Source organism: Syngnathus leptorhynchus, chromosome 2 (assembly GCF_054491065.1).
Source record: "Syngnathus leptorhynchus isolate UIUO chromosome 2, UIUO_Slep, whole genome shotgun sequence".
In the NCBI taxonomy this organism is placed as follows: Eukaryota; Metazoa; Chordata; class Actinopteri; order Syngnathiformes; family Syngnathidae; genus Syngnathus; species Syngnathus leptorhynchus.
Window position 1 is genome coordinate 17,340,880 of NC_141196.1, and position 27,615 is coordinate 17,368,494.

The 27,615-nt window shown below is 40.4% G+C and overlaps 2 protein-coding genes across 3 annotated transcripts; both read left to right on the forward strand.

Moving 5' to 3' along the window:
* The first annotated feature begins 1,774 nt into the window (after positions 1-1,774).
* gpm6aa (glycoprotein M6Aa) lies at positions 1,775-18,413 on the forward strand. Its single transcript, XM_085906696.1, has 8 exons — positions 1,775-1,811; positions 11,845-12,037; positions 12,883-13,039; positions 13,831-13,984; positions 14,125-14,201; positions 14,575-14,640; positions 16,512-16,726; positions 17,571-18,413. Exons 1-7 carry the CDS (start codon positions 1,775-1,777, stop codon positions 16,662-16,664), a joined length of 837 nt encoding a protein of 278 aa, XP_085762822.1. The 3' UTR covers positions 16,665-16,726; positions 17,571-18,413.
* A 3,078-nt stretch (positions 18,414-21,491) lies between these two features.
* Positions 21,492-25,994, forward strand: lrit3a (info leucine-rich repeat, immunoglobulin-like and transmembrane domains 3a). Of its 2 annotated transcripts, none has more exons than XM_085905908.1 (4): positions 21,492-21,886; positions 22,069-22,493; positions 23,709-24,014; positions 24,970-25,994. In XM_085905908.1, exons 1-4 carry the CDS (start codon positions 21,771-21,773, stop codon positions 25,992-25,994), a joined length of 1,872 nt encoding a protein of 623 aa, XP_085762034.1. In that variant the 5' UTR covers positions 21,492-21,770. The 2 variants fall into 2 exon arrangements, with proteins under 2 accessions (XP_085762034.1, XP_085762033.1); XM_085905907.1 differs by having other exon boundaries at positions 21,771-21,886; positions 22,069-22,535.
* The last annotated feature ends 1,621 nt before the right edge of the window (positions 25,995-27,615 follow it).

The following is a 27,615-nucleotide window of genomic DNA, read 5'->3' on the forward strand; positions in this document are numbered from 1 at the left end:
GCTCATCATTTTGATGGGCTTTAGCACACTTGGCAACAAAGTCAAAAAGAAAGGCAACACTTTCGATGATTAGGGTTAGAATTGTGTCACCAAAGTCGCCAAAAATTGATATCAAAAGTGTCAATACCCCAGTAAATGACTAGAAACCACACATCCAGGATCTTACGCTCTCTCTGCGCAAAAATCTCTCATAAAAAACACTCATAAGTGTTAATTGTAATCGCAACAAGGCATACTGGGAATGCAGCTTCTCTGATGGCACGCTGATAAGCGCTGATGATACCAAAATTCCTAATCCTGTAGAAAAGGACAGAATGGACAATTTTATCTTTCAGAGATTCTTTTTTTTATTGTAGATCATTTAGGTGTCTTAACTATTGTCTATTATCTTCCAGAAGAAAAGACAAATGATTAGAAATATTAAGTGTCATGACTGTATAGAGCATTGTGACGTGCAGTGCCGTTTGATGCAGTGCCATAAAATGTCATGATGCTGGTGCGTGTTGTTTTACAAAGTTTTTGTAATCAAAGTTCTCGTAGACACGCAGTTGTCTGAACATTATTGGGCATAATAATAGGAATTAAGATGTTTTTGTTTCGGGGCCACCCGATTGGCTAGAATCAGAGATGAGATCATCAGAGGGACAGCCAAGGTGAGATGTTTTGGAGGCAAAGAGAGAGCAGACTTAGATGGTTTGCAGATGGTCAGTCCATTACCAGAAGGATGATGAGGATGGCAGACAAAAGAGCTCAAGTAAGACCTAAGAGAAGATTAATAGAGCTGGGGTGCACCAGCCAATCCTAGTTGGCATTTTGGCGAATGAAATGTAGTAATAAAACCTGCAATGGTCACCAGCATGAACCTATGGTGCATGTTGCTGGAATGTGAGCAGAAGGCGGAGTGCCTGGAAGGAACCATGCTCCTCCACAAAGGAAAGCCAACAATTGAAACCCATAAGCTCGGACTGTAAGGCAGACTTGGCAGCCACTGCTCCGCCATCTTTTATCTTTTGCCATTTAATTAAATTCCACGTCAGACGGTATTAAATAAAGTCCCAAATAGCATAAAATGTAAGTGAATGTTCCTGGTAGTGACGAAAGTATATAAAATGTGTGCGAGAATTAGGACAGGGAATTATGGGAGGGGGGGGGGCGCCTGCATGGACAGGATCACAATGTGGCGACGCGTCACCACCGCCTGTACAATAGAATGTGTACGACTAATACGATTAGGCAGAATCCCATTTGGAAATCAGATGTTCAACCCCCCCCAGAAAAAAGGGGGGGTTGGTGCATTAATGCAGTGGAGCTAGTTGCTCGGTTGGGGTGGTGGGGTTGGAACATTTTGGGTGGGGTCGGGGGTTCTTCTTTTCATGCATGGGTCTCGTCTAGACGATCCTCACAGCGTTCCCAGCGCATTTCACCTGCCTTGCCGAGCACTCGCCCACCCCCTTCCCCCACCACACATGCGCTTTTGAGATCACCCTTTGCTCCACACAGCCCCCTCCTCCTCCCTCACTACCCCCCCCCCCCTCCATCTCCTCCTCCACTAGAGACCAAGGAGGGCTTTTCAGCACTTGTCTCGGCAGCGTGCAATGGACAGCACCACAAAGACGGATGCTTGACAGAGAGCTGACAGTATTCCCTGGAACCGCCACCACTAATAGGACAGCATTTTGTGGACTAAACCGTTTGACATAAACAGCCTCAAGACCCTGAAACACAAAGAACCTTCTTCTTTGTTGCTACAAAACATAACAAACAAACAAACACGATGGAAGAAGACATGGACGAGGGGCAGACCCAGAAGGGTGAGTCGTGACTCTATGTTTATCATAAATATGTCGACTTTTGTACAAGCTGTCAATGGAAGAGCAGCTGTTAACGCACTTCTTTTGTGCATTGAGTGGGAGCACTCGACTGGAGTGTGCACGCCTGCGTATGTTGTGTTTGGGTTGTTGGAGGGGTGTGAACCAAGCGGGTGGGGGTGCATGGGTTTTGGGGTTTGCGCTGAACTGCCTTTGTTTGCTTGATGAGGCTTCCATGTATGTATGGCCAAGCCTCTACACTTTAATCCAGCAGACTGCCACTAATGCTTACGATATATTAAATGTATGCAGCGATGTTTTACGTTTGATTCATACCGTGAACAACCTTGCAACGCAAAGTACTCATGTCAAATAAATTTTCCCCACTGAAATACATTAAAATGTCATTGATCAGTTCCAGACCCACCCCCCAAAAATGAAATATCATATGACGGGAAAATATCATATAACAGCACTGTATCACATTATAAAACACACTGTAACAAACACACTGTTCATAAACTACACACTGGCATCTTTATGTGTTATAAGTGTGCATTTAAGAGGCGTGGCCTAGTAAGTGACGTAGGGTTGGTGCGTGTGTGAGCATCTCACCATCAGTTTCAGTTTACTCATCTCTGTCTCATCTCCTATGTTTGGGTTTAGTCATTTTCAATATACAGCTGAAAGTGCATCACCTATTGTCTGCCTTGTAGTTTGACATAATCCTACTTTGGAGTTTGCCCAAATAAGCGCCAATCTAAAACAGGTAACTTCGACAGAGGGACGGCGCTAATAATGATCTTTTTATATGATGTTTTGTTGATGATTGTCAAATAATGATGTAATGAAATGGCACTGGGTGTGAATCCATGATAGAGTCCTCTCCCATAAAGCCCATTTTTTTAGTGACTTGTGACAGGTTCTGTGGTACAAGTTGGTATCACTAGAACCATCATTCTCCTCTTAGATGGAAAATATGAATCGTTGGGATGGAGCTGGCCAACAGTAATTATCGTCACACACCACCTTCTCATATGACATCTCATCAGAAGGTGGAAAGAGAAAGACAAATAATATAACCAGAATACTCTAGAAGTGCAAAGTCATACAACCACCATATAATGGGCATCTTCAGGATTTTCTTAAAGACCCTGGTAGGCAAGGAGAAGAAAGTGCGACTCGGTGCTCTGGCTTGTCATGATTCTTAAGTGCACGTCGAAGGACTCGCACTGCTATTCAGCAAAGGCTTTGCCTCCAACACAAATGCTCATTGGCCCAAAAGAAGCATCCATGCAAGCTGCTCGTGCACTTCTACAAGTCACGTCGATTCTTTTTTGTGGTTGCAACACATCACTTTTTTTTTTACAGTTCTTGTAGTGTAGTCTTGATCTGTAGTGCTGATGATTTTATGTTCACAAGCAATGATGGGAAGTAATAAAAATTACTTGGTTACTGTTCTTCAGCAGATTTGTTTTCAGAGGTCATTTACATTGCTTGAGTAGCAGATGGCAAGTACGACTGCTTCAGCCTAACTAACTAACTAACTAACTAACTAACTAACTAACTAACTAACTAACTAACTAACTAACTAACTAACTAACTAACTAACCGAACCTTAACCTTAACCTTAACCTTAACCTTAACCTTAACCTTAACTAACTAACTAACTAACTGACTGACTGACTTACTGACTAATTGCTCAACAAACAAACAAACAAACAAACTAACTAACTAACTAACTAACTAACTAACTAACTAACTAACTAACTAACTAACTAACAAGGGAGTGAATGAACATTGATCTGACAAAAACGAAGTAATTATCAAACTCAACAGAGTGAAATAATGCACACACGAAGAAATCAATACATGAGTGAATGAAAGAAGCAGTGATTGTTTGAACAAATTCCTAAACTAGCAAAACTCACTTGAAAACGAACAGACGAGTCAACATAGTTTAGAGAGAGGGAAGTATCGAACCGAATAACGGTTCAGTTCAGGCTTGTGGATTTTTGCTGACTCCTGCCCAAGAGAGGGGCAACTGGAGGTAGGGTGAGCAAAAATCCTGTGGTAATACTGAGATTTACAAAGTTGTGCTACTAAAACAGGGAAAAAAAATCAAAGCGGATCGAATGTCTACAGCAACAAAAATCTCAACAAACAAAACGCCAACATGACATAGAGAGCTCGCCAACTGAAAAAGCAAGGAAAAATACAAAGCACTTGGACAACGAATTGCAAAATCTACATAAAGTTGAATGGATCATACCCAGAAAACACCAAAGCAGTGCTGATCAAAGCGATGAATGAACTGGAGAAAGATGCAAATTGAGACAAATGTGGATACTACTTGGAAGATCATTTTAACAACTTCATAAATATGGAAAGAAAACCGTCCATAATCTACTTCAACAGCAGGAGTTAAACACCAACGTTAAAAAATACAGGACAATCATTAGACATTGGACAAACTTATCTACGTCACTGTAATGCAGTGCAGATGCAGAAGCAACAAAACAGGTAGCAGAGTCAAAATCTATATGGAAAATAATATTGTTTTTGAAACACTACTGAGTATGTCAATGGTGATTGAAAATGTTTGTGAATGTGTAACAGTCGAAATCAGTCTTTTTCTATCTGTGACTATGAAAACAAATGGCACAGAAGTTCTGTATTGAAGAGGAAAAATGAAAAGCCAAACTGGGGACACAGTTGACATGCTACCTAACGTACCAAATCTATTCGGACTGAGACAAAATAACCTTGGGCTCAGAACAGCGTTGATATTTGACCACCTGCAAATAAATAGGAGCGACACTTTACCAGTGGCTACCGAAACAATATTGTGGAATGTTGAATTGGTGAGCGTGTAATACATAAATAAGAGGGAGTTGTAGTGTTAAGGGCGCACTGGGAGCAGATCTCCTAGCGGCAGGAACAGGCACATCCCCAACTGTATCATAAGCTATGGCTCTCCTACGCTGGGTCTTTAGTGCAATCGACCAGACTATCTCCACTCGACAATGACCCTCATGAGGTTGCTCCTGTAAAGTGAGATGAAAGGAACAAGTCCAGCCATGCAAAGCAACCTGAGGACTGAGAGCCCAGAGGCCAGATGGCAACGCTCCGTCTTGAGATGTCTGAACTCAATAAGAAAATGGTCAAGCTACAGGAGGCCAGTGTGGGAGACGATCAGTAGCTTTGATTGGTCAGTGCAAGTGCCGCCTGTTGCTGGGGACGGTGCCCGGGATGCCTGCAACTGTGACTCGTATATTGTACGTAGATTGTGTGTCTGGCAGTGAAATCCTTGGTTGAAATCGGGACGGGACTAGATAAGCAGAATTGCTTCAACCTGCTTTTAGACAAGTCATTTTAAACAAAATGTCAAATGAGGTTGGATGGATGGATGATTAGACATCTGTCTGCCTGTCCATCCGTATAACAAAAATAATGATCAAGTATGCAAAACAGAACACGAATGAACATACGTACTTATTTCAATTGAAATTATCGGCAATCTAGTAGTTCTTGCATTCCTGTGAGTTACCAATTGGAGTTGATGAGTCACAATCAGCAAGTGGACATTTTGCCTACTCAGCTGCCAAGGAAACATGTCACTGCTTTGCACCACAAAACATACACACATGCACGCACACAGCTCGACGTAAGCACATAGTGAGCTGATTGCGATTCACTGATCACAGGACAGTGAGGGTAATTTGAAAATAAGTAGGATGAGGTATGACAGTGTTTGAGGCGACGTTGAATATTTTCCAGCCAAAAGGAAAAAGTGAGAATCAAACACCAGGAGGTGTGTGCCGAGCCAGGAATATTCTCCGCAAGACTCCATTTGCCCTTCTGTTCATCATTCATATTTAATTACATCATCCACCTTGCAGTCGACCAGAGCGCACACCTCCGCCAAGGCCGAAAGATCCCAAACACTTAAGTCCAACAAGTCCATCAGCTAATATGAGTAATAAAAATATGTAATATTAATACATAATAGGAAACAATAACTTCAGTGACTTGGACTTTTTTTTTGTAAGTTCCTCAGTACCATGAGCACTCTTTGCTGCTGAGCGGCAAGAGATTGCACAAATCCAGTGTACATTTTGACTCACGTTACCAAGGGCTTTGGCTACCAAGCAAAATGGACCAAAAAATGAACTAAAGCCAAGGTACAATTCCAAGTTAGGGCATTTAATTTACTCGCTTTAATGTGCATTGTGTATCCAGCGACTATCACCTTTTAGTAGCTGGAGACACGATAGTGCTATCAAACTAAAAAGAAGTGGGGCGTCTTCCCTGTGCTTGCCTATAGTTAACATGCATGCCCCTTCCCCCCCGAGGCAACCGTGTTTTTCAGCTACCACCTCCTCTTTCTCTTCCTCCTCGCATGTTTAATCAACCACTATGGTCGCCATGACAACGGCAGCGCCAAATCTGCGCCGAGGCCTTGAGAGCCGTGACCCACTTAGTGTACGTCAACAAATTCAGTGGGACAATAAAGTGAGTGAGACACATTAGTCGCGTAGCACGGCCCCCCTCGGGGCATAAAAGCACCGCACAGCCTTGGTCGCTTTTTCATTTCCTTTTCATTTCTCTTTCTCGTCTTCCTGTGAGCAATGGAGGAATCTCAGCGTGACTGCTGAGTTTATTTATTAATATGTTTTGTCAGAGTTCACTCCAGGATCTACTGGTAAAGGCTAAATGTGAAGAATAGAGTTCAATTCAGTGCATCACAATCAATGGGAATGAATGATACTTAATTGAGTGCAGGACATGGCCTTGCCCCCTCCCCTCCAGCCCCCCTTTACCAATGAAAACAGATAGGAGCAATCAATAATACCACGGATGGTAGTACTATATCGTGGTAATTCATTTTTGTGCTCGCGAAAGTGTCTAGTTTACTTACTGTTTGGGGTTTTATTGCACCTGTCTGGGCATTCTGGCACATGGAGTTGCATCTCTGCCGACTCAACCAGCAATTTGGTCACTGAAAGTATTCTGCATTTTGCAAAGTTGCATCATCTTTTTTATGTCAGGGTTAGTCAAGTTCAAGTTCAACATGTTTGTGAATTTGGTAGACGGGCACAGACCCTATGTCTGATTCCGCAATGTCAAGCTCAAAGTACTTGAGATACTGCGCTCGGACCAACCTCATATTAAAATGAGGAATGCTGTGAGGATTGGCCAAGAAAAGACTACTTCCATCTCACAATGTTGCACAAAGGTCCAAATGCCCCGTTACACACAATTCTACCTGTGCAAAGTCTGGCAAAATACCTCAAGAATGGAAACTCCACTGGGGCGCACAGTTACCCTGTGCTTTACGCTAGACTTGCGCACAAAAATAGGACTCCAGGGAACAAAAGTCAGGTGTACTCACTTTTGTTATCTGGCTTGTAAAAAGTGATGGATGTTATTTTATGACACTTTTTATGATTTGTTTTTACACTGCGGCAGACGGGATTGACTTGACAGGATTTAATTTCCCAAGTATGTTACAAACTTGTTTTCTGTTAAGTATAAACATTTACATGTTTATATCCATTAGTTTCTATGTGAGCAGTCGAAGATGTCTTTCATCAATAATGTCGAAGAATGATTCATTAATTAACCTCAATTACGTATCTCAAGTTTCCTTCGCAGGATGCAATTTACCGCACAGCTTTATCTGAGAATAAACTTAACACTCACAATAACGCTGATTGGATAAGTGTGTGTGTGCGTGTGTGTGTGTGTGTGTGTGTGTGTGTGTGTGTGTGTGTGTGTGTGTGTGTGTGTGTGTGTGTGTGTGTGTGTGTGTGTGTGTGTGTGTGCGTGCGAGTGTCCCTTTTGCCTGTTGGACATGACACTGACAGATGGAGAAGTGGGAGGTGGGCGGGCTCTTGGGAGGGGCTCATCCTCTCTCCGTATTAGTGCAAATCCGTTTGTTTGACAGGCGTGTTGTGCCGTGTTATGTTTGGTTTTGTCGCCATGTAACGGTAGCCAAAAGTCACAGTTGGATATGTATGCATTTATTGATTTAATGATTAAAATTTGGTTCACACATGTACTGTACATGTATGTACTGTACTGTAAATCAAAGGTTTCATTTCATTTTGAGAATTATTCCAGCATTCACACATATTATTGTGTTTTCATTATTATCAATATTATTATTTTATATTCCACCATTTTGGGAAATTAGTCACTGTACTGCTACGCTACATTTGACATAAGTACATTCAATTTTCCCACAATTCCACATTTTTCACCCAAAAATTCCTTCCTTCCTTCCTTCCTTCCTTCCTTCCTTCCTTCCTTCCTTCCTTCCTTCCTTCCTTCCTTCCTTCCTTCCTTCCTTCCTTCCTTCCTTCCTTCCTTCCTTCCTTCCTTCCTTCCTTTACTAGCTTTTCCTGTAGCGGTTGAATATGGTCTGAATGGTGACGACATTTACAGACTTAAAGAACAAGTCGAATCAGTCATAAACAGTGATAACAACGCCTCCATCCCTCCTCTCAAATAGCATTCCTCCTCAGCTACGTAATTAAGGAGCTGAGTTCTTTCTCCTCTCCTTAAGGTAACGTCATTCTCAGCATCACTCATAAATGGGGGATGTTTTACACTCAGCAGTGCTCTCTGAGTTTTTAGATTCAGTTTCCAGAAGAGGCCCCTCCGCTCGCCATTTTATGCCTCTGCATCAGCACAGCTGTAGAAAGTCAGTGGATTGTTGACGACGTGACATTTGACCGTAGCTATCGATTTTTGACAACACTTTAATGCAATGAGAAGCTTTAAACTCTCAGTGAGCTCGTAAACTCATGACAGTGTGACATAAAGTGTTATTGGGCGTTTTCTGGCCCATGCTAGAAGGTCATTCATCGGCCCGTTTCTGGCGGTAAATCGCTGTGCCCGAAACCTTCAACTTGTACAGTGTTCCACCTTATGTCTTCTTGCCACATAGTTTAACTGCAAACATTCCTCATTTTAACGCTGCTATAGCCTAGGGTTGGTCTTAATATAGCACAGGGGTTTCATTCCTAAATTTGGCTGCACATTTAGATTATCCATAAACCTGTAATATTTCTTGCACTAACCCAGATGTTTTCTCCATTTTGTATTGTATTTATTCCTTTTTAAGTGCATTTTCTAATTATTTAGTAAATAATTGTGCTTGCTGATTAAATATTCTTAAAGAATTAAATTACTGATAATTCAAATTGGAATGATAAATGTATATGCCAAACAATCTTAGATACACATTCAGCAAACTTTCTCTTTTAGTTATAATGCTTATTTATTGTTTTTGTTCTACCTGTAGCTAATTAAATAGCGAACCGACTTCACTAACTAACTAGGTGACTGCCGATGCAATCATCAATCATCGATTGAATTACTTACTGACAAAATGATTAACTCCAACAAAGAGACTAATAACCGAGTAACATGCTATGACTACTTGACAAGCTAACAGAAGTGACCAACTAGCAAAAATCAGCTTAATTGACTGTCTTCTCAACAAATAGACTAATTTACTAACTAACGAGGTATTTGTCTATTTGATTAACTATCTACCTTAGCTAACGAGTCAATTAACGGACAAGCTGGCCAACTAACATAACTAATTGACAAACGGACAAACTCACTGACTAATTGACTAATTAATCAACTAACTGGATAATCGAGCAACGAACTTGGGACTGACGACCAATGGTCGAAGTCGACCTCATCTCTATTAGTGTCTCTTAATGAGAGAATTATTGATTGAAATAACAATAAATTGACTTGTGTGGTTGTGAAATCTACTGTGCTTTTTAATTTTATGATCCCTGATGGAAATTAAGAACACACGCTAGTCCAACATAGATATGGCATGCTTTCTGGTTGTAACTTTGAATAGAAGCTGTATCTGTGAGGTTATTGCAAAGCAAAAGATTTTTCCTGGAGAAAAGTCTCAAAATAATGCGACCAAGAAAGACGCATCCCGTACATATAGAGCGGTCCAACAACAGAGGCGCTTCAGTACAGTAGGCGTGCAAGCCGATAATCCAGGCCAACCTGGAGCTGGGCCAACAGCGGCTACTTGATATTCCCCTCATACTCACAGCAGAATTAGGAGCGATGGGCTGAGGAAAAAAGTGGAGGAATGGGATAAGGACAAAGACGACTTTATTAAAGAAAACTCTGAGAACAGGAATCCTTGATTGACAATGCGGGAATCTTTCAAAAAGTGAGAATCTGGGACATTCGTATTCCATGTATCGATCCCGCTAGAGAAACATCCGGAGTTGATAGATAAGTTTGTTAATTCATTACAGCGCGTTGAAAATAGACCCCAAGAGCAAATAACGTTTCACACAGGAAATAAACCCGGCCCCCAATAAAAGGAAACCACTTGTTTATTCTGACAACCTGAAAGCTTTGTAGTATTTTGAATTAGGGGAACTTTAAAGCTAATCTTATGTCAAATAACAACACAGAGATGATATTGGGGTATAGCAATATGCTGTGATGAATGGTTAGTATATCGGGAATCTTTGGTGCGTACCTGTTTCTTGACAAAGTGAGCAACTACTGGCCTGGAATGCTAATTACAGAAATTTTAGGTTCATGTGATTGATATTGTTTGGATAACGATGTCATATTTAAATTGTAATTTTTTAAAATCACAGTCTCCAGACAATTGATGACCTTCAAATTTTTTTTGAAATTGATCGTCATACTCCATCACCCACAAATCACAAAAAAAGCAACAACAAAAAACTTGGCAATTTAGCATCAGTGAACTGTTTAGGATACTCGTTTTTTAAAAACATTTTGTTTAAGTAATTATTACACTTTGGCACCTTGTTGCGAGCACATCCTACAAAGTACAAACCTTGAACTTTCACCCCAAATTATCAATCAATCAATCAATCAATCAATCAATCAATCAATCAATATTTGTAGAGCACTTTTCAGACAATAAAATGCAACACAAAGTGCTTTACTTAGTTAAATACTATGTCCCACCCACCCACGCCATCAACATCCCGCATACGCCCCACTACCACACTCACACTGACACACTTTACATATTTCATATGGCACTTGGCATATGTCTGAGCACAGAAAAGCCAAGTGAAGAAGCACTAGGGCCGTCTGCAGCAGGAGTCGACCAGACCACAGCCACAGTACACTGATACAGGGCACACAACCGAGAGTGGAAACACCACCAAAGGGCTAGTAAAAACGACAGTGCCCCGCAGCCATGGACCAAACCTTCCAAGGGTGCAGAGGAACAGTAGAGAATTAAAATATTAAAATAGGTAAAAATAGTAGAACAAACTGAGTTAAAAATGGCAGGTAAATAAAATCAGAGATTAGATGCAAGTAAAATAGACCAAAGTATAAATAATACAGTTGCACGAATAAAAATAGAATAAAAACAGAATAAAATATCCTGAATAAGACAATACATATTGTGTAAATAAAAGCCAGATTAAAAAGGTGGGTCTTGAACCTGGTCTTAAAAACATGAACATTCTCTGCAGCCCTGAGCAAATAGCAGCTTTCAACTAAAATGTCCAACTTCCTGTTCAGGGTTTCATGGAGCTTGGCAAAACCGGTGTCAGAGGCTAATTATACTTTTTATAATTACTCCAGGAAAGCCTTAGTGTAGAAGAAATGGCACGAAAGGTCGCAATGTAAATCTCAAGCAGTCAAAATGTCAGGCCGGTCTGTGCGTCTTAAAGAATAACACAAATTGAAAGCACAAAGCCAAGATGCGGGAGAAAATCGGAGCTTGGCTGCTCAATGGCTTTAAATACTCTTGATAGTAGGAGAATACACTTGTCAGCACTCATATATCAACCCCAAAATGAACTGTGGCCTACTTTTCCCATCCACTTGATGGATTTTTTTCTGTTGTGCATGGGTGCCCGCCGACAGGGCTTTAAAATTGGGAAATGGCCAAATCGTGTTCTACTGTCAGGGTTAAGCCAAAGCATCAACTGTTCTTTTAGTCCTCGTTGACTGACCCTGTTTAATTTTTGGGTGTGCCCAGGGTGCCTGGAGTGCTGCATCAAATGCCTTGGCGGGATCCCTTACCCGTCACTCATTGCCACCATCTTGCTGTACGCCGGGGTGGCTCTGTTTTGCGGGTGCGGCCACGAGGCACTTTCCGGAACCGTCACCATCCTGCAAAATTATTTTCAGGTCGTGCGCAGCCCTGTGGACACTCTGGACGTCTTCACCATGTGAGTACAAAAAGCATCACCTTTGGAACATATTAGCTATAGAACAGAAAGGGAAACCGTTTTGTACAGTCAAAATTTAAAAACATAATGCAGCTCTATCTATGGCTAACGGACATTATGGCGTGCAATATGCTTTCGGGGATTACCAAATGAACAACAGTAATTGGTTACGAAGCAACTGTTTGACAATAAACTTACATTCAAATCAAATTAATCCATGGAATAATTATTCCGTAATTCATTGAAAATATATTTGACAGTGACAGGCCTGTGTTACAGTTTCCCTAAAGAAGGGAATTTTCCTAAAAAGATTTGTCATTGTTGCACTAAAAAGGAAGATAAACTGCTGATGAAACACTTTCTTTAAAACAAAACAAAGTTTTCCCATAAGAGAAGGAATTATTCATGATGCACCTTCCTAAAGAAAAAATAAATTATTGATCCGGCACTTTCCTAAAAATACCTTTTTTTTTCACTTGAATAAATAGAGGACCCATTATTGCCATCTGTCTTTCTTAAAAAGGAAACATCTTCAGAGATGGAAAGCTTTGGTTGAATTTGGAATTTGAAACTCGACCATCAGCTCTTCATTTGTCACTTCAAACATCCCAGTGTATGTAGTCGACAAGCTAATCATTGGCCGATGGTCCAGTGATGATCAGGCCTTATGAATTCTGCCTTGCAGCAATTGGCTACTGAAGCATTATTTGGTCTTATTAAGCTTTATTAAGGTATATTTGAAGTTTTTAAACATTTTTCCTTTCCTCTGTGAAACGGGAGTTAGGGCCATTTTTTTCTAACTTTAAGTATAGGTACTGTAACTTTTTTCATGCATTTATTTCCAGGATTGACATAATCAAATACGTGATCTACGGTGTAGCTTCGGCTTTCTTTGTCTATGGCATCCTCCTGATGGTGGAGGGCTTCTTCACCAGCGGGGCCATCAAAGACCTCTACGGAGATTTCAAGATCACAACATGTGGACGCTGCGTCAGTGCTTGGGTAGGTTTGGCCTTATAAACCCAAATAAGGATGTGTAAAATAGGTCAGTTTGCTTTTTGGGATAACAAAACAATAATACATTTTAATTATTATTTTTCATCACTTCTAATTAATGCAATTATGGCTAGCAATGAAATCAGAAAAAATACATTAAAAAAGTACAATTTTTTAAATGTATCTGTGAAATTGTTTATTCTGTTGTTTTATATTTTATTTTCACATCAACGAACCAATCACTTAATGTGATTAAAAAAATTTTAATTGATTATTTCTAAGACATCAGTTAAAAGCACTTTTGATCTAAAAAGAAATGTACAGATTTGCGTTCGTGAATGACTAACTGGATCAAGTTTACAGCTTCTCTGCCAGATCAAGATAAAAACAAACAACATAACATTGCGTTGGTGTTAAATGCATTCCGCCTCTATAATTTCATTGCAGCCCAAATCATTTAATTACCAGGACGTGACAAAAATGAAAAATGTCATCTCAAGAAGCCGGAACGTAACAAGATTACACCAGCTGTGAAATTAGTTTGCCAATCTGCAGCTCTCTGCATGGGAGGTGGAGGAAGTCCTCAGGACTTGTGCTCATTGTCCAGCTAGATTTTTTTTTTTCTTTTAAGATATCAGAGTTGGTGCTGACATCAAATTTGTCCCATTGCACTAATATTACTAAGAATATTTTTTTGCGCAAATACTATTTATATGCCTAGATACTTGATCCCGTGTGGGAAATTATTCCTTAATATTTCCATACTTTTATAGCATAAAGCTGTCGTGTCGTTTCAGTTCATCATGCTGACATACATCTTCATGCTGGCCTGGCTGGGGGTGACAGCGTTTACCTCCCTGCCCGTATTTATCTACTTCAACATCTGGAACATTTGCCAAAATGCCACCGTGCTGGAGGGTACCACACTCTGCCTGGACCCGCGTCAATATGGTAGGGATGGCCCAAGTGTTAAATGGCTCATTTAGTTAAAGTCCTCAGGAATTTGTACTGTTGCTCATTCGCTGCAAGGTAGTTAACCTGTCGCTATTTAATTTCATTTGATTTAGGAATGTATTCCAATTACATTGCAGGTATCGTGGCTATTAACGAAGCAAAGACAGTTTGTGCTGGATCCGAGATGTTCTACAAGATGTGCGAATCCAATGAGGTGAGCTTGATGGATCGTTGCATAATTTGAAGGCAGCAGGTTACTAAAGAAACTCATGTTTTTGGTAGTAGCCCAAAAAATATCTTCCAAAAATATAACAAAAAAGATCATTATTAGGTAGCTTTAGAATCACAACTGTAAACATTATCATGTTACACTGATGCTGTTGTGCACCAAGAATAGTATGACCTCCTCTTCTGTTTATGTCATGTCAATTAAAATGTAGACTCTTATTCAAACATGATTATAGAGGAACATGATTTCATTTTCGTGCTTTCCTTCACAGCTTTAAACAAAAAGTAAAGCAACACACTAGACGAAGAAATCCATGACAGCGTGTGCACTGTGACGTGTGGATTGTTTTTCCCTACAGCTGGACATGACATTCCACCTGTTCATCTGCGCCCTTGCTGGAGCAGGAGCCGCCGTCATTGCTATGGTGAGACGTCACTCTACCACCAAGAATGCGCATCCATTCAGCCATCCAATTTTATTGTGTAGCGCTCGAGGTTGACCCGGTTGAGGTTTGGCACATTTTTGGGTCACAGCAGACTTTTGGAAAGAGAAGCAGGGTACATCTTGACTGATCAGCAAACAACAAGTCACACCTATGGAAAATTTTGTCTTCGGTGAATCTAACATACTTATTTCTGTAATGGGGGAGTAAGCCAGAGTTGAGAGAGAAAACCCGCACAAGCACTGGGATATGATCCAAACTCCCCTCAGGAGATTCAAACCCAGAACCGCTTGACTGCAAGTACTGGGATACAATCCAAACTCCCCTCAAGAGATCCAAACGCGGAACCGCTTGACTGCAAGGCAGACGTGCAAATAACTATAGCACTATGTCGTTCCCACACAGTCAGAGCTATCTATCTATCTATCTATCTATCTATCTATCTATCTATCTATCTATCTATCTATCTATCTATCTATCTATCTATCTATCTATCTATCTATCTATCTATCTATCTATCTATCTATCTATCTATCTATCTATCTATCTATCTATCTATCTATCTATCTATCTATCTATCTATCTATCTACAGTATGTGTGTAATTAAAGTAACGAAGGAGCAAATCTCTTTTTGGTGGCTAGTGGGCATTTTAAGGCAGCAGACCACCATTTATTTGCAAGAAGGCATTTTTGCGCAGTGAAACTGTGAAACGACGCCGTTTGTCTGCCTCCCTCCCTTCCGTTTTTTTTGGAGAGAGGCCTGGCACGTGATGGTGTTGTCATGGAGACACTGAGAAGAAAGCAGACGTGATGGTTGCAAAGGCACCCACTATGGACAGTAATTTCGGAGGTGCTATTTTATCGGAAGGAGAAATTTTTTATGATGTTGGTGAAATCCAATTTCCCAGTGAAAAAATTTGTTTTTTAGGTATTACTAATTATTTTTTTATTTTATTATTATTTTATAATTTATTTTGTATGTAATTATTGCTAATAATTATTATTGCTTGCTTATTATTACTAAAAAAAACACTATCAATGTAAAATATTTAAAAGATTTAATGTACAATCAAGCTATTTCAGCGGAAACCCAGTTAATCACATAAAACTCAACGATGTCGAGTTTATTTGCTGGGTCGCCAAACAAAAGCAATTCACTAAATGAGGAAATGGTCTGTATGTTAATAGACTGTTAGATGACAGTCACTGCAGTTCAATAATTCACTCTGCTGCGTTGCTGTGGAAACGAGACCCAAGAATACAGCCGGCATCATGCTGCTGCCTGCTGGATAGTCTTCGAAGTGCGCTATACAAGTTTCAACATTTCATTTTTATTTCTTTTATTTTGTATTCATTTTAGATTATTTTATTTAAATACGCAGTATGGAGTTTTTTTGTGGTGTGCATGTCAACTACAATTCCCAAAATGTTCTTTTGTGTGTTCATGTTTGAAATGAACTGACAAAGACAAAAGCCAAGGACAATTTTGCAATACTTATAGTTTTATGAACTTAAAATATGTTTTGTTATTTTTTTAAGACTATTTTTTATTTATCTTTGATGAAAATGTTTTCTCATTTTTACTTTTCGTCATTTTGTTCGTTTTTCTTAACAACTATAATGACGTTGGTAAGCGTGTACCAGTCTTTTCGTTTTTCTAATCATGATCGTAAAGAAAAAATACTATTAATACACCATACACATAAGGATAAATCTTTCTGCAAAGTATTTTATCAATGTGTGTGCGTGTGTACTTGTGTTACACTTCTTCTCCCAGTTAATTGGAAGACATAGTGCTGCTTCCCCCTCCTGAAATCATGGGCGTTCTCTCATTACCATTTTTCATTTCTAGATCCACTACTTGATGGTGCTGTCTGCCAACTGGGCCTACGTGAAAGACGCATGCCGAATGCAAAAGTACGAGGACATCAAGTCCAAGGAGGAGCAGGAGCTTCACGACATCCACTCCACTCGCTCCAAGGAACGGCTCAACGCTTACACATAAAAAGCCAAGTTGAGGCGAGGGGGTCATCACTTGGTTTTTCCTCGCCATTGCCAATGTCACTGGTGCGTCACATGACAATGTGGTTTGGGCGGAGGTCGGCCTCAGCTGCAAACAACATTACAGCTTACAAAAAAGAAGCCCCTTTACCTCTCTCGTGAATGTTTTTGTTATCATTCTATCAGTTGTTGGGAAATAAGACCACTCGTTTTGCATCGCGTAGTAATGTAGTGTCGATTGTGGAAAAGTGAGTAGCGCTAGAGGTAGATTTTCTTTTTTTATTATGTTTCATGCTTTTTCTTGTAAAATAATTTGCTAAGCCTATTTTCTTTTTTGCTCGTGACCCTCCTGTTACATATACTCTCGAGTCAATTCGACCTGGTACGTATTTAAGCATTAAAAATGTTAAATAGGGGTTTAATATACCATACATTGAACACTATTAGAGAAAGTAGAAAGAAAAGAACAATATTGTGACGTTTGTCTCTTTAGAACACCAAAAATGTTTCTGTGAAATGTGACTAATTTTAAACAGGTCAGTATGCATATTTAACCAGTAAACTATAAATTGAAAAATTTTCAAATTGATTAAAAAATCTCTCCCTTTCTCTCACTCTTTCTCTCTCTCTTTCTCTTTCTCTTTCTCTTTCTCTTTCTCTCTCTCTCTCTCTCTCTCTCTCTCTCTCTCTCTCTCTCTCTCTCTCTCTCTCTCTCTCTCTCTCTCTCTCTCTCTCTCTCTCTCTCTCTCTCTCTCTCTTCCGCTCTCTCTCTTTCGCTCTCTTTTTTTTTTTTTTAAATGTACGCAATTTTAAAAAAAAATTAAATTGATCAATTTGACCTGAAATGTAACAGGAGCGTAATGGTATTTCTTGGAGTTTTAGGGTGACAATTTCTTTTTTTGCCTCACAGGGAGGTCAAGAGGGGCTTCAAAAAGGTTCTCAAGCACATTTCTCATCTAACGTGTGATATCGATGTACTGTATGTGAATGACTGATGTCTCCTGTTTAAAAAAATAAATAAAATCATACAATAAAATATTTGCCAGGGATTAAAACCACAAATCACAATACACTAGGTACTTTATATTTTAAGAAAAAAAAATAACAATGAATACCAAAATCTCAATGACTTGCTAGGTGTGCCAAGCCTGTTGAACGGGGAAATTATTTTTGGATCGATATATATTAACAGGATTAAATTTGCAAGAAAGGGATCATATAGTATCTCTGGACTGTGAATGATTCCATTGGCACTAAAAGCACATGCTCCCATAAGACACTGTTATGATTATGACTGATAATTTTGTTGTTTGAATACATTTAGTGGGTTTTTTCTCTGCAGACTCTGCACTGTGTATAGTGATATTGTATCAATGCATTCCAATGTGTGATCAAGCATTGCAATTTGTAGGAGAATAAGAATATGGGTTCTCTTAAAGGAGACATTTTTTGTCACAATTTAAATCAGTTCCTAGATATCTTCAGAAATGCTTTCTAGCATTCTTTGGTTAAAATCCACAAGGGCTTACAGCACACTTGACATCAACTTGTCACACTCTGACTCGGTTTTGAGAGGGCCGGGTCATGGGTGGGAAAAAAAAAAAGTGAGGGCTCATTATTATAATCCAATGTTGATGACCATGTTAACTAATGCTGTAGCTCTACTTACCTTTTGGCTTTGACATCATTCCCTGTGGTCTGGAGGATGGACTCTGGCCCGCTCTCAAAAAATGGCAGCCAACCTAGTTGCCAATTTTCCGTGCTGTTAGGTCATAATCTGGCAACATTTGGAAAGGCTCACTTGCAGGCAAATTTTACTCAGCAGACCAAATGTAAACCATTGATTAATTTCACAATTAGTGGGTGAGCAGATACTCCAAAGATCAAACTTTCCATAATATGTCTCCTTTAAGTGTTCTTGACCATAAACACTGATGGATCGGGGAGAAAATGCCTGACATTGAATTTGTTGGTGAAAAAAACAATATTGTCAGTGTTTCGTACGCTTATTCGACTATTGTCTGTGCTCTGAGTTGGAAAACTGTACTGTTAGTAAAGACTGTGACTTTAGATGTTATCTGTGGCATGGACAAATTATTGTACTCGGATTGACTCAAAAAATTAACTTCATCTCACATCTTTTTACTATTAATTTTGACACTTTTTGCCTGTCTTGACTGACTAACCCTTTTGTTTCAATGTGCAGTATTACAACCTTCCAAATAATGATGCTTCATGCTACTGATATAGAGACGTAGTCGTTTGAGTTGTGATTTAGTTTGTGATGAGGAAACGTCGTCTTAAAGCGTAATAATTGTATTGACATTGCTTACTCTGTAATGACCCCGCGCTCACTCTTTCTCTTATTGGCTTTCTCCTTGTATTTGTCTTTTTGTACTTTCACTACCAATGCTTCGTAGCAGGCTTTACATGAAAACAATGGGGGGAGGGTGGGGGGTTTGTTTTCTATACATCCATGTGCCAACAGCTTGAAGTGACTTATTTGACCTGTATGATCAAATTTGCTCGCGTAAGTAAATAAAATTCACTTGTGTACTTGAAGTGATGGTGTTGGTGAATGGGCCTTTTAAAATTGTTTGTCATTCGATGTTTCTATGGTCTCTCTTAAATTGCAAATCCAGAAGGCTTTGTGCAAATATAACCATTAAATACTGGCTTTGAAGAGTTGCAATGGTATTTTACTTTGTGGGAATGCTCAAAATGATCGGAAAATTTCACGCTAAACACCATCCATATAAGACGCTATGGGTAAAAAAAACTCCACCAATTAGCATGGTCCATTGATCTCAGACTCCTGCTTTCATTCAAGGCTCGTTTGGGTAAATTCCCTTATTAGAGTTTGTCAAAGTATGAGGCCTGGAAACGCATTTAAAAGGTCTGCTTCAAATCCCAAATGTCCAATTCCTATTCAATTTCAGGCATTGAGTCTTTGACCCTTTTTATTCATCCAGTGATATGTCTACCCAATTTTGTGTTGATCGGGGAAACCTTTGTCATCTTTTCAGTGGGCACCAGAGAGTTTTGCTGGTGTCGTGTCTGGAAGGGCTAATATACATTTTTACTGCTTGGTGCTGTCAAGTGAGTCCATGTCAAGGATTATTTATCAAGAAGCTGTTTGACTTTGGCCTCTTGTGAGGGATGGGGCCAGTCAGGCCATAAATTACATCCAAAATTACACTTGGCACTCTGTTGCCAGACAGAACGTTTGCACACACCTGGCACATGGACAAGGTGTTACGTTTACAATTTGGTTGTTTATCGAGTCATGTCAGTTTAAAGCAGGTGCATTTGTAGAAAAACTGAAAACTATACTTTCCACATTTCAAGAACGATGGATTTTTAATTCGTCTGCAAGAAAGTAATATGTCACAGTAAGGGTTATGCAGATCCAAAGCCTAATAACAAACCCAAAGCCATACTGCCAAAAAAACCCAACATAAATAATGTTATAGCACCCTAATCCAGCCATAACCCCCCAACCCAAAACACACCAATCCTGACGCTGTCCTCCAAAAACCAACCTTATTCTTTTAAATATTTAAAGCAAAGAGACATGTCCCCGTACGAGTCGATTCAATACGATACAGCGGATCTTGAGAAAGTACTATATTGGCCCGAATGTAAGACGACCCTGATTATAAACCGACCCCCTCTTTTTTTTTTGGACAAAAGACTTTTTGAACACCAAATTAAATTTTTATACAGAAAATAATTACAATACATCTGAAACAAATGACTATAACAATGTATTCGAGAGCAAAAGCATGTTATTTTACCTCATTCACATTATGCAAAAAATGTCTGTCAGATCTTAATATCTGAACATATCTTCAATATATAAACTAAAGCGCAATCACATTTGTAAACTAATGGCTTCTGGTTTTTGAAATGTTATCTCTTCTCTTATTTTCTTCTTCTCTCTTATTATTATTATTATTTTCTTTCTCACCGCTATTATTGTTTTTCATCTTTGTGACAGGGGTTCACTTTGACCTGGGGAGTTAAGTTCAGCATTCCCTTTGAAGATGTCTGGCGCCATCTAGCATTGTGAATGGGTATAATGTCTAGACCCCGAATGCAAGACGACCCCCACTTTTTCAGTCTTATTTCAATGCAAAAAACACCGTCTTATATTCGGGCCAACACGGTATATTGAGAATGTTTGTTGTTGCCATTTTGGCAGGACTGTAAATGTTTACGTATTTTGCCACGCTCTACTATCCCCCCGAAGCCCTAAATCAAACTCTCTAAACCTGGGGCACTTAGCAATGCACACTGTCAACAAGTCAATTTATTATGTACGTATGTGCCACCGGGGTTGTTTTGTCCCTGTGGGGCGCACGGCACACAGTGACACGACCTTGAATGGAAAAATGTTCCGTTCAAGGGAGGCAACACAGTGACGACTACAAGCGCATCCAGTACAGATAGAAAGAATGATTGATGAACTAATGGGGAAAGTATCCCTGTTACTTCTTAGTAGGGTGTGACGCAAGCGTTTCCAAAAAATGGCGAGCTTTCACCAGATGACTGTTGTTCTCATGCACTCCACCACAGTGCACACCAGAAAAAAATAAGTGCAGTGTGATGAGGCCTTTACAACCCTCCCAAAAGAAAACATTGGTGCAATTTTAGAGGAAAACTCTACAATCGTTTTGGCCACTTATTGAACTTTAAAAGCATACAGCAAACTCAGAATTAGGTATATTTCTTGTAATGTGGTACCACACAGCCAATAAAAGACTAAAGTGGGGATCTGCAAAGGCCTCGTGGGAATCACATAAGGGGAACCCTTTCTGGAAGTGCCGATTAGCGATTACATGGCCTGCTTCAAGCTTGCGTGACCCTTACAACCCAAAGAAATCCTCAGCTAATCCCTGTCAGGCAGACGGGGAGTGCGATTAGCAACTCACAGGTGACCTGTAGTGTAAGTCTATCACCAGGCAGCCGACGCTTATGGAATTTGAACGCGCTTTCTTTAATTTCCATGTACATTTTGGAAAGGATCCTCAGAACTTGTAATGAAAGCTGATGTCTTTTTTCCCGACCCCTCCACCAAGTGACTGTTTGGCATCCTCTTGGTGAAATCATGCGTCAAATCCTCCGGATGTTGATGTTGATATGCTGCTTTAACACAGCTCGTCCCTTCTGTCCGGCGCAGTGCACTTGTGTTTTCCATGGACGTAGCGATGGAACTGGAACCAGGTAACTTCTCTTAACATTTGCAAGTTTTCACAAATCAGTAGTACAGTTCAGAGTCTGTACTGTTTGAATTTACTTTTTAGAATAGGTGTATTTAGACAAGTATTTGTACTTCTACTTCATTGCAGAGTGCGCATACTCTTCAGATTGCAACCAGATATTGACAATTACAATTCTATTCACAGGACTGTGCTCTGCAATGACCCTGATATGTCCGACATCCCCGTAAACGTCCCAGTGGACACCGTCAAACTCCGGGTGGAGAAGACTGCTGTCCGCCGAGTGCCGACAGAAGCATTTTACTACCTGACGGAGCTCCGTTACCTGTGGATCACATACAATTCTATCACTTCAGTGGACACGGGCAGTTTCTACAACCTCAAACTCCTGCATGAGCTGAGACTGGATGGCAACATGATCTCTATGTTCCCCTGGGAGTCCCTCAAGGAGACGCCCTTGTTGAGGACCTTGGACCTGCACAACAACAGGCTCACCAGCCTTCCTGCTGAGGCCATTCCCTACCTGGTGAAGATTACATACTTGGATCTATCCAGCAACAAATTAGCCACCCTGCCCTCGGACCTCATGGATATCTGGCCACCATTTAACGGCAAGCCGGTCACAGCGAACACCTCCCAAAAGGTGGTGCTGGGTGAGTACCAAGGATCATGTCATGACCGAACAGGTCAGTCCTAAGTACATCAGCCAGTTGGTTCCATCAACCTGGTACTAAAATAGCCAAATTCTAATTACCCAAACCTATGAGTGCCAAGGCACGATCAATGTAGCAAATTCAAATTAAGTGGCTGCACAGTTCAAGCTTATTGTCCACGGTTAATTTAATCTAAGTAAGTCAAGAATATTTACAAGACTGTATGCTTCATTTCTTTAGTAATTCCACTCATATTCATCGTCCTGATTGAAAAACATCCAAGCATATGAATGTGGGATTCTTTCAGATATTGACTGTTCTGAATTTTTTGTTTTCTGCATACCTTTGCATTTTTATCAGGAACGTGAAACAATACCAACATGATGTAGTTCATAGCCTGTAACAACTGAAGGCTGCATTTTATGCACCCCTATGGTGTTTGATCGAACTGGCTTCTTGGAACATACTGCTTGCTGTAATTCAGTTCATTCAACTGTGTTACATGGCATAGGCAGGTTTTACAGGTAAAATATGCCTCATTTGTTTTTACTGAGGAATCTAAAACAGCAGCATTAATAATGCCAATACAGTAGATCCAATTGCCAATTCTCCTTCAGTTTAACATGGAAACGCTGTAATCTATTGACATGGCTGGTGAGTGACACTGAATAAAGGCCAGGCCCAGATTACATGCACTGCACTGGCTGACAATGTTAGGACAGCTAATCTGGTTAAAGGGATTTGATATCCACTGGGTACATGTTTTCTTATTGTGTACAACAGGTGCTTGCACAGTAGCTTGTTGTGATTACACTAATTGTATGAGGCGAGAACAGTGATTGCAAACCACTGTCACGAGAGATCATCCAATGTGCCACAGTAAACGAGCCAATTTCAGAAAATCTGGTCAAAGAATTATTTACTTTCGAAAATGTATCTTTCTTCCCCTAGGCAAGCGAAGTACTGTATTTATTTGAGGGTGTGCCTTGCGTATTTCAAATGTGAAATACTATGTTCCTGGGCTCAATGAAGGTTGGAAAATAGCCCACAAGAAAATGACGAAAAGTAAACGAAGTCGAGCAACAACCCAACATGTCGTGAAAATTAACCTGCTGTTTGTCTGAACTACATATGTACACCCGAAAACCTGATTCACCTGATTCCTATTTCCAGGCCTCCAAGACAACCCCTGGTTCTGTGACTGCAAGCTCTCCAAGTTGATCGAGATATCCAAAATGTCAGTCACACCCGTGGTTCTCATGGACCTGTTCCTGACCTGCAGTGCACCCGAGAACCTATCTGGCGTCCTCTTTCAGCGCGCCGAACTTGACAATTGTGTCAAGCCCTCAGTCATGACGTCTGCGACGAAGATCACGTCTCCGCTTGGTAGTAATGTTCTCCTGCGGTGTGATGCAACAGGGTTCCCGACACCAAGCCTCAATTGGGCTCGGTCTGATGGATCACTAGTCAACAACGCAGGTATGAAGCTACATTTCGGGGGGGGGGGGGGGGGGGGGTCACTAATACTGTAGTGGTATATGTGTCTGGCACTATGGGTTCAGGTACTACTCAGTGTTGGTGTAAATGTTTGCCTACCTCTATACGATTCTCAAGAACTTGGGAATTTTGGGCTTTTGAGTTAAATTTCAGGATTAACCTAAAATCCATTACAGTCTTTACAGGTAAACTTCATTTTGCTTTCTCAATTTTTTCAATGCACGTCCAACTGTTAATTATATGCATGGCACCTCTATGACAACAAAAGCACCAATCAACTGTGGTGGGATCAACTAAACAAGCCTTCACTGCACACTCTTACTGTGCGAGGATCTGCCACAAAATTTCATGAATGGCCAAGTCTCAGACACTTGCGGTGATTCATAATGTGAATCACAGTTGCACAATGTGGGGATGTCGCAAATTATGGCCCATCAATTGCACAGAAGCTCGCCAAAGCATATATGGCACAGCAAATCAGATGACAGTGAAGTCATGGCCCTCCTCGGGCTGTGTCCCACAACCAATTTGGCAGAGGTTCTGAGAAACAGCTCCCTCATGCTTCTAATGTTTTTTCTTTGATGCCTTTCATGTTTTGTGTAAAGCACTTTGAACTACCTTGTTGTTGAAATCTGCTATACAAATAAACTTGCCTTGCCTTGCCTTGCCTTGCCTTGCCTTGCCTTGCCTTGCCTTGCCTTGCCTTATAAACGCCTCGAAAACGTGCAACTGAAAAGAAACCACTCAGGGCGGGACCAGGCTGTTTCGGGGCAGAAACAGTACAATGGAAAAGGGTCTCTAGGCCTCAGCGCCGCTGAGCAGGAAAAGCAATACAGAAAATAGATGTATGAATGATCTTGTGCTTTATGCCTTGTAGATAAAACAAACAAATCAATTTCATAGTCTTCATATTCACATGTCTTGTTTGGCTCTACAGTACAAGAGTCACCAGGGGACGGCATCCAATGGTCCATCATGAGCGTACATGGGATCCTACACAAAGATGCCGGGGACTACATTTGCAAAGCCAAGAATGACGCGGGTGCAGCAGAAGCCACCATATCCCTTTCAGTGGCTGGCACCATGAGCACCACCATCTCTACGTCGATGCCTAGCGCCGGGACAGGATCGACAAGTCCAGACTGGATGTACAATCCGGAAAGAGACTTGACAGTCTCGACCTCGGCTGTGCCCATGGTCCAGACAACCGCAGTTGCGGTCTTAACCAAGTCAAAAACGACTTCTGGTGTTCAAAGGGGTTCGCTTAAACCTGCGAAGATCCAACAAGGTGGAGGTGGACGGAAGTTTGTGTCCGATGAAAACAGTAAGAAAAGCGATGCGTCAAACTTGGTCAAAGACTTGGAGATTGTGGAGGAAACATCTGACAGTGCAGTTTTAGTTTGGACGGCAGAGGGGCTATCGAAGAACTCTCCCCTCACTGTTGTTTATACACCGTACGGGGAAGATGGCGAGGATGACTACAAAAGAACAGTTGCGACTACTGCAGGCAGTGGCAAAATTCTGCTGGAGGAGCTCTCACCTGGTATGAGATACTCGGTTTGCCTCGTGGCCAAGGGTAGTGCTGCCGCAAAAGACCCTTGCATTGACTTCTACACGTTGGACAATGAGGAGGAGGGAGGACAGAACCAATTTTTTATCATCATCAGTGGCATTGCCTGCGCCTTGGTAATGCCACTCATCGGCCTACTGCTCTACAAGATCCTGGCCCTCTACTGCAAGGTGAGCGAGGCTACTCCGGATGAAGAGGAACTGGAGAAGGAGAGCTATGTCAAGTTCGAGACCATCAACATGAAGCAAAGGACCATGAACCCTCACCCGACAGAGCTATGGGCAAGGAGGCCCACCCACGAGTCGGAGCGACTGTTGCTGTGCTCTCGGTCAAGTATTGACTCCCAGATGACCTTCAAGAGTGACAGTTCCCGGTCTGAGTATCTCTGCTGAGACCAGAATGCCATGCCTCAGAAAGATGCTATGGATTTAAATGCCTTTCATAATCTCTAGAAAAATGAGATTGAGAAGATAAAACACATCCATTTCAAAAGATTTAGGTGATGATTTAGGTGTGGTAGGCCAGACATGCTTCTGTATCTTGGCCTTCAGTGGGGATTTACCCAACTTTATCCCAATTTTAAAACCACTAATTTCACAATCATAGAAACAATCAATACTACACAAAATGTGATTGCCACAGACTTGTTGTGATAGTCGAACTTGTCTTACTGATCAATAGTCAGGTGATGAAAAAATGCTAACATTATTGTGAGCCAGCCCCGTGAGGTGAATTTGAAAACTGATTCAAAAAATAGTCTCATTGCTAATAGTTAAAATGACATTAACCAGCACGACTGACTCAGAGGTTCATAGGCAAATTAGACTGACATGGTAACACATAAAATCTGATTAGGTGCAAGCTTTACAACCGAGAGAAATGCTCAAAAATGAAGAGGAAAAAGATCCACTATTGCAATTTAGAAACCACAGTTTTAACACTGCTGCAGTTTTATTCCTATGACCGACTGATATTGTTATGCATGCCCTAACCTATCTTGTAGCCTTATATTTGTTGAAGGTTTTCTAAGAGTGTCACAACAGGCCAGCACCTTTGTTGGACTTGGTTGCAATTCCAAGCAGAGTTTTTTCTTTTCTTGTGATATTCAATGCCAAAATATAAGGGTTAGATATGAATATCATATGCTAGACTTGTCAAGTCATTCATTCGTAGCCACTTCCTGTCATCCACAACATATGCCTTACCCGACAAATGTTGATAGAATGTGACTCATCTGAATGGTTCATTTTTACATGTACTATATTTGTTTTCAAGACTATGATGTTTTTTGTTATAATAAAACTAAATTCAGCTTACATGTTGTCAAATAATCATAATTTGAAAAAATGAAAAATTAGAAGATTAGTGAAATTGGTTGGAAGGGCAGACTTCTGATTGGACCATATGAACTGAATGAATAAAATAAGTAGGTGGGGTTCACAGTAGGCCGCAGGCCTTGCATCATTAGAAAAATGAATTAAAAAATGTTTCATTTTGCTACGGCGGTGGTTCTCAATCTGAGGTCTGTGAGCTGTAGTTAAATTGCCATACATTATTAATATTATTTCTCACGATTTTAAAAAGTGCAAACCTACAGCTGAAGGTCCCTTCATGCCAATAAAACCATAATAACCTACTAAAAGCAAAAAGGCTTACAATTACTGGAATGTTGTATTTTCTTTTTGAGAATAAAGGCATACATTTTCAGGAATGTAGAGAGATTAAATTGTCTTTTTCCGGAAAAAAAGGTCTTCACTTGTTAAGATATAACTTTCTTCCCTCATTAAGTTTTGGCTTGAATAGCAATATTTACCGGTATCTGTAACCTTGAAAAAATCTGACTATACGCTTCTAAAATTACTTTATCTTCTTTCCATGACAAAATATCTTTTTTCTTCTACAGATTACAATTGCTTTCGTGGGATTTCTTTTTTTAACAATTCTATTGACTTTGGAAAAATATGTTCCCTACAAAATGTACTGTGACATTTTGACTTTTTTTCTTAAAATAGG

Bases quoted from the DNA above. Each gene is read 5' to 3' on its own strand.
- gpm6aa (XM_085906696.1), top strand. From the start codon at position 1,775: ATGGAAGAAGACATGGACGAGGGGCAGACCCAGAAGG. The intron at 1,812-11,844 runs GTGAGTCGTGAC...GGGTGTGCCCAG, and splicing joins CGAGGGGCAGACCCAGAAGG to GGTGCCTGGAGTGCTGCATC. The intron at 13,040-13,830 runs GTAGGTTTGGCC...GTGTCGTTTCAG, and splicing joins GACGCTGCGTCAGTGCTTGG to TTCATCATGCTGACATACAT.
- lrit3a (XM_085905907.1), top strand. From the start codon at position 21,771: ATGCGTCAAATCCTCCGGATGTTGATGTTGATATGCTGCTTTAACACA. The intron at 21,887-22,068 runs GTAACTTCTCTT...TTCTATTCACAG, and splicing joins AGCGATGGAACTGGAACCAG to GACTGTGCTCTGCAATGACC. The intron at 24,015-24,969 runs GTATGAAGCTAC...TTGGCTCTACAG, and splicing joins ATCACTAGTCAACAACGCAG to TACAAGAGTCACCAGGGGAC.